This window comes from Lissotriton helveticus, chromosome 6, assembly GCF_964261635.1.
Source record: "Lissotriton helveticus chromosome 6, aLisHel1.1, whole genome shotgun sequence".
Taxonomy (NCBI): domain Eukaryota; kingdom Metazoa; phylum Chordata; class Amphibia; order Caudata; family Salamandridae; genus Lissotriton; species Lissotriton helveticus.
In genome coordinates this window covers 1290412702-1290425672 of record NC_136067.1, presented here as the reverse complement: position 1 = coordinate 1290425672, position 12971 = coordinate 1290412702, and the positions used below count along the sequence as shown (strand labels likewise).

General features: G+C 44.7%; 1 protein-coding gene across 1 annotated transcript in view; it reads left to right on the top strand.

Annotated features, from left to right (window-relative positions):
• TMEM87B (transmembrane protein 87B) overlaps positions 1 to 12971 on the top strand; it is a 376065-nt gene that overhangs the window by 270220 nt on the left and 92874 nt on the right. The window contains exon 16 of the mRNA XM_078649037.1: positions 7106 to 7209. Coding sequence (XP_078505163.1) covers positions 7106 to 7209 — 104 coding nt within the window. The remainder of the gene's footprint in view (positions 1 to 7105; positions 7210 to 12971) is intronic.

Below are 12971 nucleotides of genomic sequence, written 5' to 3'. Positions count from 1 at the left end.
GCATGAGCTGAGCCCCTCTGCTGCTTTCGAAATCCCTTCCTTATGTTCTATGATATAGCCATACCATATACGCTTAAGTGGATTATAATCCTCGCAGTTAATGCTCACTTTGGTTTGGCTTTATCAAAACATGTCGTGTTTGGTGTCAAACACTTTGCCAGTTCTGGCGGGGAGGTAGCATTCTACCGTTCTAGAGGGAGAAGACATGTACACACTTACTTACTATGTAAATGTTTAAAAGAGCCTCAGCATCACAAAATGGATGTTGCTGCCACAGACACGAGTCGGACCTCCTGCTGCTGGACGAAACTTCAGCAGGGGAGGCCTGGACAATAGGTTTAGTGTTCAGGGAGGTGCCAGCACCTCCCCAGACAGGCTTTAGTGTATTGGGGCAGGGTGGGTTGCATTCAGTGAATGCTGTTCAGACACTGCCTGGGGCACACAAGGTGCTCCATGCATTTCCCAGTTCAAACCGGTTGCTGGGGCACTCATCCCCAGCTCTGGTGCAAAACTGGACAAAGAGGAAGGGGTGTACCCACCCCTACCCCAGGTCCTCCCATAGGTGGGAGAGTCCAACCCCTAAACTTAGTATAAGTATAGGAACCCAGTCACTAGGACTTTAGATTACCCTGGACAAAACTCTGATACATAAATCTTGGACCTTTGACATTCCATTTCGACTGGAAGACGGAAGAAATCTCATTTGAGGTCAAGGAGTGACCTCCCTGTTCAAACAGCCACCAAAGAAGCATGTTGCTGGTCTGCATTTTCAGGCTCCCGCCGGATCCCATAGAATCTGCGACACAGGACATGGACTTCCAGACATCTCCGAGGCTGACACGAGTCACCAGCAAAGATGAGAGCTGTAGCTATCACGAGAGACGTGGGACCGGAACTCCTGGACATCCTGCAATTTTTCAAGTGCACCTACTTCCCAAGTTTCCTGAAGTTGTGCATTGGGGTATTTGAAGGCCATGCCTGGAGCACCTTCTGCACCAAAGCTCAGAGGCCTACACTCCAAGAGTGTTCCATGGGCCCGCTTCTTGCATTTCCGCTTGAGGCTCCTTCACGATCGCTAGTCAGTTGGCTAGTGGGTCTCCACGAAGGACAATCCTTTGTTTCTTGAGCTTTCCTGGTTGCTTCAGACATGTTCTGACTCCCCTCCAAAGGGTGAGTCCCTCAGACCTTGCTGGTCTGCACTGAAGCCAATCTTGTCATCTTGCATGGGTTGCTGTTGCTAAGGCTTGTTGGGTCCAATCCGGATACTGACGCTGCAGCACTCGACATCCTTTGTGGGAAAGCTCGAATCCAGCTCCTGGTTGTCGTCGACACCTCCTGGACTTCGTGGCTGAAGAGTCAAGCTTCACCTCCTTCACTTGAAAGCATCCAACATCGGTCGGCATCTTCTTGTCGCCATCCTGGTCACTGACTAGTGACCCAGACTCTGTCCCCTCTACTTTCAGGTTCTTCAGATCTCCGATCCACCCTTGGATCTACCCGGACACTTTTCCTCTGGTCGCCTGCAGCACTTCTTCGCAGCTCTCCATTGGAATAGACGACGAAACCCGACATGAAAAGACACCTATGCACCCGGCTTCCCTGGGTGAGGCAACACGAGTACTCCGGTGCTCCCGTGGGTCTTCACTCTCAAAGTGTCTAAGTCTAAAAGGGTTCCATCGTAGTTCACCCCCAAGTGTCCTTATTCTTTAAATTTGTAACTCTGATTTCCTCCATAGAAGTCAATGGTGATTCGCGGCTGTGTTTAGACACTGCATGCATCCCCAGTGGGTCTCCTGCGTCCCTCCCTTGGGTGGTTTCTGGTTGCCCCAGCGGTTCTACAGGCCCAAGGCCTAGTCTCTAGCCTCTACGTGGTTCTTATACCACTTTCTTAGTATATGGTTTGTGAGGCCCCTAGGGCAAAATGTATACTGTGCAATTTACTGTGGGCTAAATTAAGTCCTTGTATTGGACTTTGACTTCTATCCTCATAACGAGACTAAAGGAGTTGTGTTTAGAATAAATACATATTTTTTATATATATATATATATATATATACCTTGTGTGGTGCTCTTTCTTTTGATCATTCAAGAGATTATAGAATGGTAAAACAACTTGCTTTACTTTCCTCCAAGTCTTAGCCTGAAGGCTGCTCTCCAAAGCTACCACTAGGATAGCTTTCTATAAGGTTGACTTTAAACCTACCATCAATAAGGGTCGTTTGGACTGGTGCAAGGTGCCCACTAGAATAGTGGACATCATATGCCAGGCTGACTTCTCACACTTAACTATAGAGAGTTTGACTGACGCTTTAAACAAAAAAAATCTGCAGTTGAACCACGCAACTGTATGCACTTCATAGTCATATGCTCTTCATCATCGTTTAATACTCTGTTACACATCGTCCGTAATAGATTGGGATAAAAATATGTATACAAAACTGTGCATTGTGAGTATAATGCTGCATTTCTTAAGTAGTGGAGACTATTTTCTGCGTTTAAAAAAAGCACACTTGCGTGACTGACTACAGGTGAGGCATGGCATCAGATATCTTTGTCCACTAATGCAAAATGAACAATTGATGGACAGAATGTAGAACAATGTCATACATTCACCCCAGTACAGAGATCTGAGCCTAAATCCATCGATTGTTTTGCTCACCATGCCATTCCAGTTTGAACCCAGCCATATTGAAATCAGTCTGGACCCTGCGCCCAATAGGAACAGTCCATCCCGAACTGCCAAGCCAGGTCCTCCCTGGACTGGAAACAAGCATCCTAGGAACGGTTTCGGGGTTCCACCCGTCTTCAGCCAGGATAGCTTGATTCCCTTTGGTATCGCTTTGTTCGCTCTAAGTTGGCAGGCTATGCCCAGACGTGGGTCCCTTGCTTATTTTGCCACTGGATTCAAGCTAGCCTGGTGATGATGGCTGATGAGCCAGAAACCGGTCCCAGGATGCTTGTTTCCAGTCCAGGGAAGACATGGCTTGGCAGTTCGGGCTGGACTGTTCCCATTAGGCACAGGGTCACGACTAATTTGCATATGGCCATGTCTCACCTGGGGTAGTGGAGTGAGCTAAAGAATGATGATGGCTTCAACCCAGATCCGTTGACTGGGGGTGAGTGTTTGATTTGCTCAAAAGCTCCGTCCATCACCCCCTTTGGTATCATTTTTGTCCACTAAGCCCATTCAAAACCAGCCTTGGACCTTAGTTAGTACACATTTTCATTATAGCTAGGCTCAGTATTTTCGCATACATTGAGTGAGCTTTGCATTATTGAGGGGCAGTTTTGATACTTCTCCACATTTGTGGTTACACTACATGATCCAGACCTGCTTGATCAAGGATCTTTGCCTCTGCTACTCCCTTATATTGGATTAAGGCCACTAGCATGTTATACCCTTTTGTGGAAAAGTGAACAAATTAGACATTTATAACCCAGTGATACCAGCAATTTGGCAATTATCTGTACTTTCAATTATGGTTTCTGGCTTGCAAAATGATGACAAAATTAAGAGCGTTTTATTTGCTCTAGTGGAACCTTTCCTAGGGTTTAGGGTGAATCAGGCCTGTGCTGATGATAGTCCAGCTGTAACTCTTAAGTTGTCAATAAATTCCACATAAATGTGATGAAGTTATATTGAAAAAAACATATATCTGTGCCTTTTGCGATGTGTGAGATTTACGTCTGATTTTTAATTGCAATAGACTGCTAAAAATGGTAATTGTTTTAGTTTTAAGTACAAAACTATGTTACTAATTTTAATTTATAAAATCATGGATACCCTCGCGTAAAATTATACCAATCACAAGATCACACTGTATCTGTGTCACTGCGGGGTTGGGGTCCTCGACCCATCTCACGCTACTATCTGTGTCTCAGCTGCTTATCGTTCCTGCACGTATTGTACTCTTATAACAATACTATATTCCGCTACTCAGTGCACTTCTGATCAGCAAAATAGCTGTGTGCCCATGTTGTTCCTTATTGCTTACGTTTTTAACCCCTGTAATAACTAGTGTTTGTGCTGCCTAGCTCAATAGTATGCTTTTTATCAATCTTCCAGGAAATAGGTAATAGTCCTGCAGTATTTTTATTTGTATGACTCACTTGCTTGGTGTTATATTGTTATCTACATAAACCTTTTTGGATCTGTTTCTGCTCATTATATTCCAAATATTAATAATTAGTGAAGTTTACTTATCATTAGGATTCACAGGTGAGGTTTTGCTAACAATTAGTTTCTTAAAACCCACACTCAATTGCTTCCCTTTCTAGTCAACACTTATTATTTTGTTTTCACAAGCGAGTAAAGAGATGTTCTGACGTCCTATTAACATCAAGAAAAAAAAAGCATTATTTTAATAAACAATGCTCATAACTTTGTTCGCCCTCCCTTCCACGTCGCTCATAAAAATGCAGGTTAAATAGCAAACAAAAACACCTTTGCATCCTTCACAGCACACAGGCTAGCACTGTTATAATACAGTTAATAAATAAAATTATACTCCACTCATTTTTACACGTTTTATCAAGTAGGAAACCTACACAACAAAAACCGACAGAATAAGCACTCCACTGCAAACAAAAAATCCTAATTAAAAACATTATTTACCATTGTATTGGTCACAGTGGGGGCAAGGTAGCCTCGGCACTAATGAGCTGTAAATCACTGCAGCTTTGCTTTGCTACTTGCAAGTAGCGTCCTCTCTAAATGAAGTGTGAATCACGGCAGCTATGCTAAGACAAGACTGATGGCCCTTTCAGTGTCACTTTGAGGCCCCCAGACTCAGAGGGGAAGGGGATGAGGCCGGGGGCACCGCAGAGGTCTTCCTCGATGTGCACGGTGCACCACACTGGCTGAAAAATAAAGATGTCATTCTAAAGTAGTGCTATTCCTGCAGTACCGGGATGCTGTTTTAAAACAAAGAAATAGGGGAACGGACTGAAATAATTTTTTTAAGTAGGGGCACGCCGTGCCCTTCCGATCCCGCCCACTTCTAACGCTGTTCACGAGGCATCTCCACTGATGCCAGCCAAGGGTCAAGGACCTTGGAGTGTAGGGGGTTCACCTTTTGGGGATCAGGACTCCCTCCAGCAGAGGTCAGCATCAGGGCTCAAGCAGGACCAGACAGGTCCACAGAGTTCTGGTCAGTTAGTTGCAGGTAAGCCTCCAGAAGCTTTTGGTGTCCCTGAAATTCACACAGGAGGTCCGCCAACTGATCCTTGGAGTCACTTTGGGAAGCCTGAGTTCAAGGCAAGTAGGTACAGCTTTCCTTCTTCAGTTAGTAGGGCAGTCCCTTTTTCTCAGATAGCAGGGTAGTTCTTCTGAATCTTCCACAGGTCCAGTAGTTTAATGGTACACCTCCTACACAGCCATCTGGTCAGGAAAACCCTCTTCCCTTACAACTAGGCTTCCTTTAGCTCATTGTCTTGAAGTAATATACAACTCACAACAGCAGAGCCATTCACAGTCATGTGACCCGTAGCACGGGCACACAGGCACAGTCGGTTTGGGCAGCAGAATGCCTCCTTTCTAAAAGTGGTACAAAAGGGGGTGGTGATGGACGAAGCATCTGAACCAATCAAACACTCACACCCAGTCAACAGATCTGGGTTTAATCCATCACCGTTCTTTAGCCCACTCTGCCACCCCAGTTCAGACATGGCCATATGCAAATCAGTCTGACCCTGTGCCTCATGGTAACAGTCCAACCCGAACTGCCAAGCCATGCCTTCCCTGGACCGGAAACAAGCATCCTGGGACCGGTTTCTGGCATTCCAGCCGTCTTCAGCCAGGCTTGCTTGAATCCAGTGGCAAAGTGAGCAAGGGACTCACGTCTGAGCATACCCTGCCAACTTATGGCGAACAAAGCGGTACAAAAGGGGGTGGTGTTGGACAGAGCATCTGAACTAATCAAACACTCCTTTCTAAAAGTGGCATTATCAGAATAGTAAATGGTGGCCACTGGAATCATGCAATCCAGCGGCTGCGGCTTTTATCATAATTCTGCATTTGTTACATTTGCCACATAATCCATCATCTGCAGCAGATTTGAAAAATATTGTTTCTACCTCTAACAGATCAAAAGTTACTAAATTGCAGCAACTTGTTTGCTCGCAGTAGAAGGCCCTTCGCAAAGATTAAATGGTCATTTTTTATTTGCTCATTTCTATCTTTAGTTGTTGAACAAGCACATATTTAGAGGTGCAGTCTTTGCCCAGACAGCATTATGCCACATCATTTGGATTTTCTGGATGCATAATACAGTCAATTCAATTCAAAAACTTTATTTGGTTGCATTATAGCAGTCATAAAAGTGAATCATAAAAAAATAAAGCTGAAGTTAGCACTTATTTAATGTAATAAGTTAATCCAGTGGTACTTTATGGGAGAGATCGGCATTACAATAGTGAAAAACAACTTTAGTAGTAAAACTTAAACCCACATGTTCTGCTTTTTAAATAACGGGAACCGTGCCCTGTGAGCCTTTAGGGCCCACCTTAGGAATAACCTGTAAGAATTAAAAAGTTCAGGCCTGAGAAAAGTTTTATTTTTCCAGACAGTTTACTCTACAGACTTCAGTGAGAGGTCTGAAACCAGTTTTAAAAGACTAATTTAGTGGGTGGCACAATGGATGCTGCAGCCCATAGTAGCACTTAATTTACAGGCCCTACGTGCAGGTAGTACCATTTACTAGGGACATGCAAGTAAATTAAGTGTGCCAAGTAGGCATAGGCCAATTTAACATGTTTTAAGGAGAGAGCGCTAGCACTTTATCCCTGGTTAGCAGGGCAAAAGTGCAGAGTCCTTATGCCAACAAAAACGAGTTCAGCAAAGTAAGACGGCGAAGGGAAAATGTTTTGCGAAATACCACTCCGAGGATGTCGTGTGTAAACGACTTTTCCAAACAAAAAGGCCCAGATCCTGGATTATCTTTACAGAAATGCAGCTCTATATAAAGGCAACTCTAGAGAATTACTAGCTCAATGATGAGAATTGAACAAAACATGTGAATCTCTGGAAATTACCAGCAATGCAGTACTTAACTTGCATATTCTTCTCACAGCTGTAGTACATTTTTGTTTTTGTTCCATTTTATAGGATTGGATGGAGTTGTGGGTGGATGATGCTTTCTGGAGGTTTCTTTTCTCTACTATTCTACTTGTTATCATGATTCTGTGGAGACCATCTGCAAATAATCAAAGGTAAATTGCATACAGCTGCATGGATGAAGAACTGTTGTATTCATTGATTTATGTTTATCAATTATAAAATAGGTCAGCTGAATATTGATGTGGCCCTCGCAGCACTAATGTGTAATAAATGTGTGTTCTGTGCAGTCTCCCATGCTTAAGTGACTGCCTTCAGAACTGTATTTAGTAACCTAAAAAAATAAAAACATTGACGATTTTTGTTGCCCCAAGTTGAAACCCGCAATCCTCCATTACTTTTCTGTATCTTTGGATTACCATTAACAACCTGAGATATGTTCTCCTGGTCGTTGTCAATTCTAACTTTAGTCAGCATCTGTTTGAAAACTGGTTTGTTTGATAATTAATGCATTTTTCCCACTTCCTAGTATCTTGCTGCCTGTAGATTCAAGGGCAGTGGGAAAACATGATTTGTTATTTTTCTGTGGGTGGATATTGTTTCACTGGAACAGATATATAAGGCAGTGTTCTGACTGCCTATTGAAAGAAAAAGTAAAAACGAGCTAACTCAGGGAAAATAAGTAAGATGTCTGAGGCCTTGAGTAGAATGGAATGCACTCTGTAACCATCAGTTAGCTTGCCTGTATGGTTGTTACAGTATGATACAAATTTTTGAGCAGAGGCACTAAGTAAAAAAAATGTTAGCACAAATATCTCAGTCGAGTCCATATTGAAAAGAAGCCCAAAGTTAAGAATGTCATTATTTTAGGATAAAAGATATTAACATGCTTTTTGAGGACCTACTAAAGTGGTCATTGGTTTCCTATTCCTTAAAAGTTCAAAATGCTTTTTTCTTTTAACGAACAAGATGTTTTCTAAATGACAACAGCATACTTTGCAATGATTTCTTCCTGGGAATTACAGATTTCAATGGCAGTTTAATTGCCTTTTTAATGACTCAGTTGATTGTATCAACTTGACCATTCGCAGTGGGATGATACAGTGAACCCTGGACTGTTTAATTCCAAAGTTTTTCAAAAATAAGGGAATTTTTTCAGATATCAGTTACACCTAATTTCCCGATACCAACACTTGTGGCACTCCTTCCCTTGCAAACACATCCTCCAAAAATTCTATTCCCACATCTGCAGTAACGTCCCCAACCATACGAATCTCCGGCCATTTACTAAAATAACCAATCAGTACTATAGCATAACATTCCCTGGTAGGTAATGTGGAAAAAGGTCACATGAAATCTATAGCTTATTTCCTCCAAAGTTTACCTGGCAACTCCACAGCTACCTAAGGTACCTTGCAAGATTTTGCACTCTTGTCACTCTGTGCACATAAAGTACAATTCCTTACCCAACAATCCACCATTGCATTAATTCCCAGCCACAAAAAATTCGAATGGGATCCTGCTAATCAGGACCCCAGTCTATCTGCTTTCTCCTTAAAATGTTATGCCATGTAATGTGGTACGCTCCAGATTGGATACTGGTGTACCCTTATGAATCCATAGTATATGGTGCCCATCTACCCAGGGCATAGGTACCCCAGAGGCATCCTATAGGCTGAAGCATACCACCCATGAGAGACCATGCAAAATGGAACTATAGGTCTGCCATTTCACCACTTACTTTAGATATAGGTTCTCTATATCTATAGATCACTACACTTAAAACTTACAGGTCACCTCTATAGCAGGCCTTAACAATCCTGAAGGCAGGGCACTGGGTTTTAGGTGAGAGGGTGCCCCTGCATGAGCAGAGCCCCTCTGCAGCCTTTGGAGACCATTCTCCCGGGTTGTCTGTGACTCAGCCAGACATATAGGTAGAGGTGCATTATAACCTCGCGGTAAATGCTATCTCTAAGCGGCTGAAACAAAACATGTTGTGTTTGGTATCAAACACCTTGGAATCATACCTCCACACTGGTAACCGGTGTGGTAGGTATGATTCCACCCTTCTGATGCAAGCTTCGTGGGGCCACTTGTCTTCCCGGTGCCAGCCTTCTTGACCTGGACAGCACAAAATGGATGCTTCCAACCAGAGACACATTTCTGCCCTCCTGCTGCTGAGCCAAGCATGAGCAGAGGAAAGCAGCACAATAGGCATCCTGTCACAGGGAAGTGTGACCATCTCCCAGACAGGATTTAGTGTATTGGGGTGAGTGGGTGCACTTCCAAGGTGCCTGAAAGTCTGCACCTGGGGCACATTTGGTGTCCCTGTGCATAGTCCAGCTCAAATGAGTTCTGGGAACCGTTGGCTCCTGCTTTGGCACGAAACTGGACAAAGGACATGCGAGTAACCTCACCTCTGTCCTGACCCTCCCCTAGGAGTGTCCCCAGACCAACTCTCTCCTGTCTGTACGTAAGGGCTTACCTGACTGTAAGACTTTAGATGTGACGTGGCCAAGATTCTGAATGTAAATGAAATGAAAAATACATTTATTAAGCGCATGGCTACCCGAAGGCATCTCAGCGCCGATAGCGGGAAAGATTAGCGTGGCCACCAGACTAAGGGAATAGCCAGGTTTTTAACAGTTTACGGAAGACCAGATGGTTAGGTTCTTTTCGTAATTGAAGCGGAACGGAATTCCAACGCTTGGATGCTTTGTAAGAGAACATACGCCCCTCACTTTTGGCTCTCCTAATCCTAGGAACAGTGGCAGTGTGCATGTCTTCTGGGCCACGGTAGGAACAAATAATAGAATGATTAATAGCCGTACCTTTTCCAGCTTGCGACTTGTGCTCAATACACATTGCCTTGACATTGACTCTCTCCCTGATAGGAAGCCAGTGTATAGATTTTAGAGCAGGATTTGCTGATTGGTATTTCGGAATATCCAGAAAAATTCTGGCTGCCCAATTCGGTACCGTCTGAACTTTGGAAAGAGTTGTGCATGGGGCCCTGAACTTTGGAAAGAGTTGCGCATGGGGCCCCTAAATAAAGAGCATTTCTGTAATCCAGACATGACAGAATAAGAGCCTGAACTTTCAGTTTCCTAGCCTGAAAAGGGAGGAGGGGGAGGACTTTTCGGAGCATCCTCAAGATACCATAGCACGAGGCCACCACATTACGTGCCTGGGCCTTGAAAGTCAGGTCTTGGTCTAGCCAGATACCGAGGCTCTTTATCTTGGGCTTGGAAGTTGGAACAGGACCCAATGTAGTCTGCAACATTGTATTGAAGTCGATAGGTGACCGATTCCCCAGAATCATCATCTTGTTTTTTCCCCGTTTAGTTTAAAAAAGGAGTCCTCTATCCATTTAGCTATCTCTTCCAAGCATGGCCGAAGGCTAGGGGACGAGTTGTCGACATGGTTGAGTCCCACCACCAGTTGGGTGTCATCTGCATAGGTCACTATGTGTAACCCAAAAGGCAACACCAACTTCGCTAAAGGGCTCATATAAACGTTGAACAATGTGGGACTCGAGGAAGACCCCTGAGGAACTCCGCAGCAGAGAGATACCTGTTTCGAGGCCATATCAGCATCGAAAACCTGAAAGAATCTATCACTCAGGAAAGATTGCAACCAAGCCAGAGCGACCCCGCTCACACCCAATATTCTAAGTCTATGGACCAGGATTTGGTGGTTAACCGTGTGGAAGGCTGCGCTGAGGTCCAAAAGAATGACCACAGTGGTGCCTCCAGAGTCCAAGATTTTTTTTGACTCTTCAACAACTGAGAGCAGGGCCGTTTCTGTTTCTTGCAGTGGGCGGAAGCCCATTTGAGAAGGGTGGTGGAGTTTATGGGTCTCTAATAAAGCGGACAGCACTGAGTTGACATGTTTTTCTGCTATTTTGCTGATCCCTGAGAGAAGTGAAATGGGACAGTAATTTCCCAGGGAGTCCGGGGTCAAGGCTTGATTTTTTGAGGAGTGCCCATACCATCGCTTCCTTCAAGGATAGAGGGACCACTCCCGAGGCAAAAGAGGCGTTGATAGGCTCCAAAATAATAGGGGAGACTGTTCCAGACACTTGTTTCAAAATTTTTAAGTGTGCTGGATCTTTGGGTGATCCGCTTTTCACCTGAGATAGGATGTTATCAAGTGCCTCACTATCCATCTAAGAAATAGCCTCCAAATAGGACTGTGTGCTATAAGGACTAGTAACCTGTATTTGGCCCTCTGTCCGGGGCGTGAGCCTGAAGTATCGAAGGTCACTGGAGGAGGGTGGACTCTATGAAGTGTTTTAGCGATACAAAAGATCTCACACGCAGAGTTGCCTGCCAATGAAATTGTATCTTCGTAATAGACCGCCTGGGAGATATATATGCGGACTACAACGATCATGAGGCGGGTAGTTGGAATTTAAATTGTGCGCGAGCAGCATGATTTTGGTTTGTTTTTTCTTGTGCTGCCACTGATGAAGGTAAAAGGATTCCTTAAACGCGTTTGGCGCTATGACCTTTGATGCCTGTGACCTGTGAGGTTGCCAGCTTGCAAGTTGCCGACAATAAATGAAAGTGAACAATGAAGCTTCAGGTGGCTTCTCTCATTTGGTGCTACCTGTACTGTTGGATATGTCTATCATAGAGATGCTCCATCTGCTGTTGCAATTGCTTTTGCCAAACAGAGAATCATGAACCACCCGTCGCTGATCCTGAACTCCTGCGGACTACGAAGGCTCCAGCAACACAGGAGGTGGGTTCCGAAGTTCCTTGAGGTCGAATTGCCCTCCCACTGAGTTTGAGGCCAGTATCCGTCGTGGGGACTGCATACCCCGAACCCCTGTGCACCACTTACTTTTGCAAGTGCGTATGCTTGCTGGCGATTTCCGAGCTTGTGTATTGGACTCAGTTTAGTCCCGTCCTTGAGCAGTATTTCCACCAATGAACTCCGGCCTCCTCGCACCAAGTACACCGTGGGCTGGTACTTTGTGATCTTGCTCGAGGTCCCCTCGCAACTCCTGGTCATTCGACCTGTGGTTCCCTTTGAGGGTCATCTTTATCTCTATTGGGCTTTCCTGGTTGCTTCAGACGTGCCCTGACTCCCCATTGCTTGATGAGTCTCCTGGACCTTGCTGATCCACACTGTAACCTGCTTGACCTTCCTGCTTGGGTTGCTGTTGCCAAGGCTTGCTGGTGCTCCTGCCGGACACTGACCCCTCAGCACTCTACTTCCTTCGTGGGACAGCTCGCATCCGGCTCCTGGTCATTCTCAATGTTTCCTGGACCTCGTGGCTGCAGAGTCAAGCATCCCTTTTTCACACCTGAAGCAGCCCTCTGCTTTCAGTTTCCTTGCATCACGAATCCACCCTTGTATTCCAACGGACACTGTCTTACTTCCAGGCAGCAGCTCTTCTTTGAAACTCTCCATTAAAAATTACGGCGGTTTCCGACACCACTCCAGACCTATGCACCCGGCTCCTCTGGGATAGGTAACTTGGGTACTCCGTTATCCATAGGTGGGGTGGCTCTCCAACCTCTTAAGTTACAAAGGGTTTCCTCAAAGTCTTTAAACTTTAAAATTTTAGCCAAGACTTCCCCATAGCATCGTACAGAGGCTGCGGTCATGTTAGTACACTGCACCCGTCCCCCTTGGAGTCCCTTTCTACTCGCATTGAGTGGTTCCTTGGGGTCCCAGTGAATCTTCGTGTTGAAGACATTGTCTCAACTTTAGTCATGGTTCTTATACCATTATTTTAGTATCCGGCTTGGTATCCCCATGGAGCCCACTGTGTATTGTGCTACTTACAACTGTTTCTTTGCTACAGTATTGTGTGCTTTGTGTTTTAGCATCGTGTAGAGGATACTAGAGAGTGTCATATAAATAAATACCTATTTTTATAACTACTGTGTGGCTCTCCTTTGAT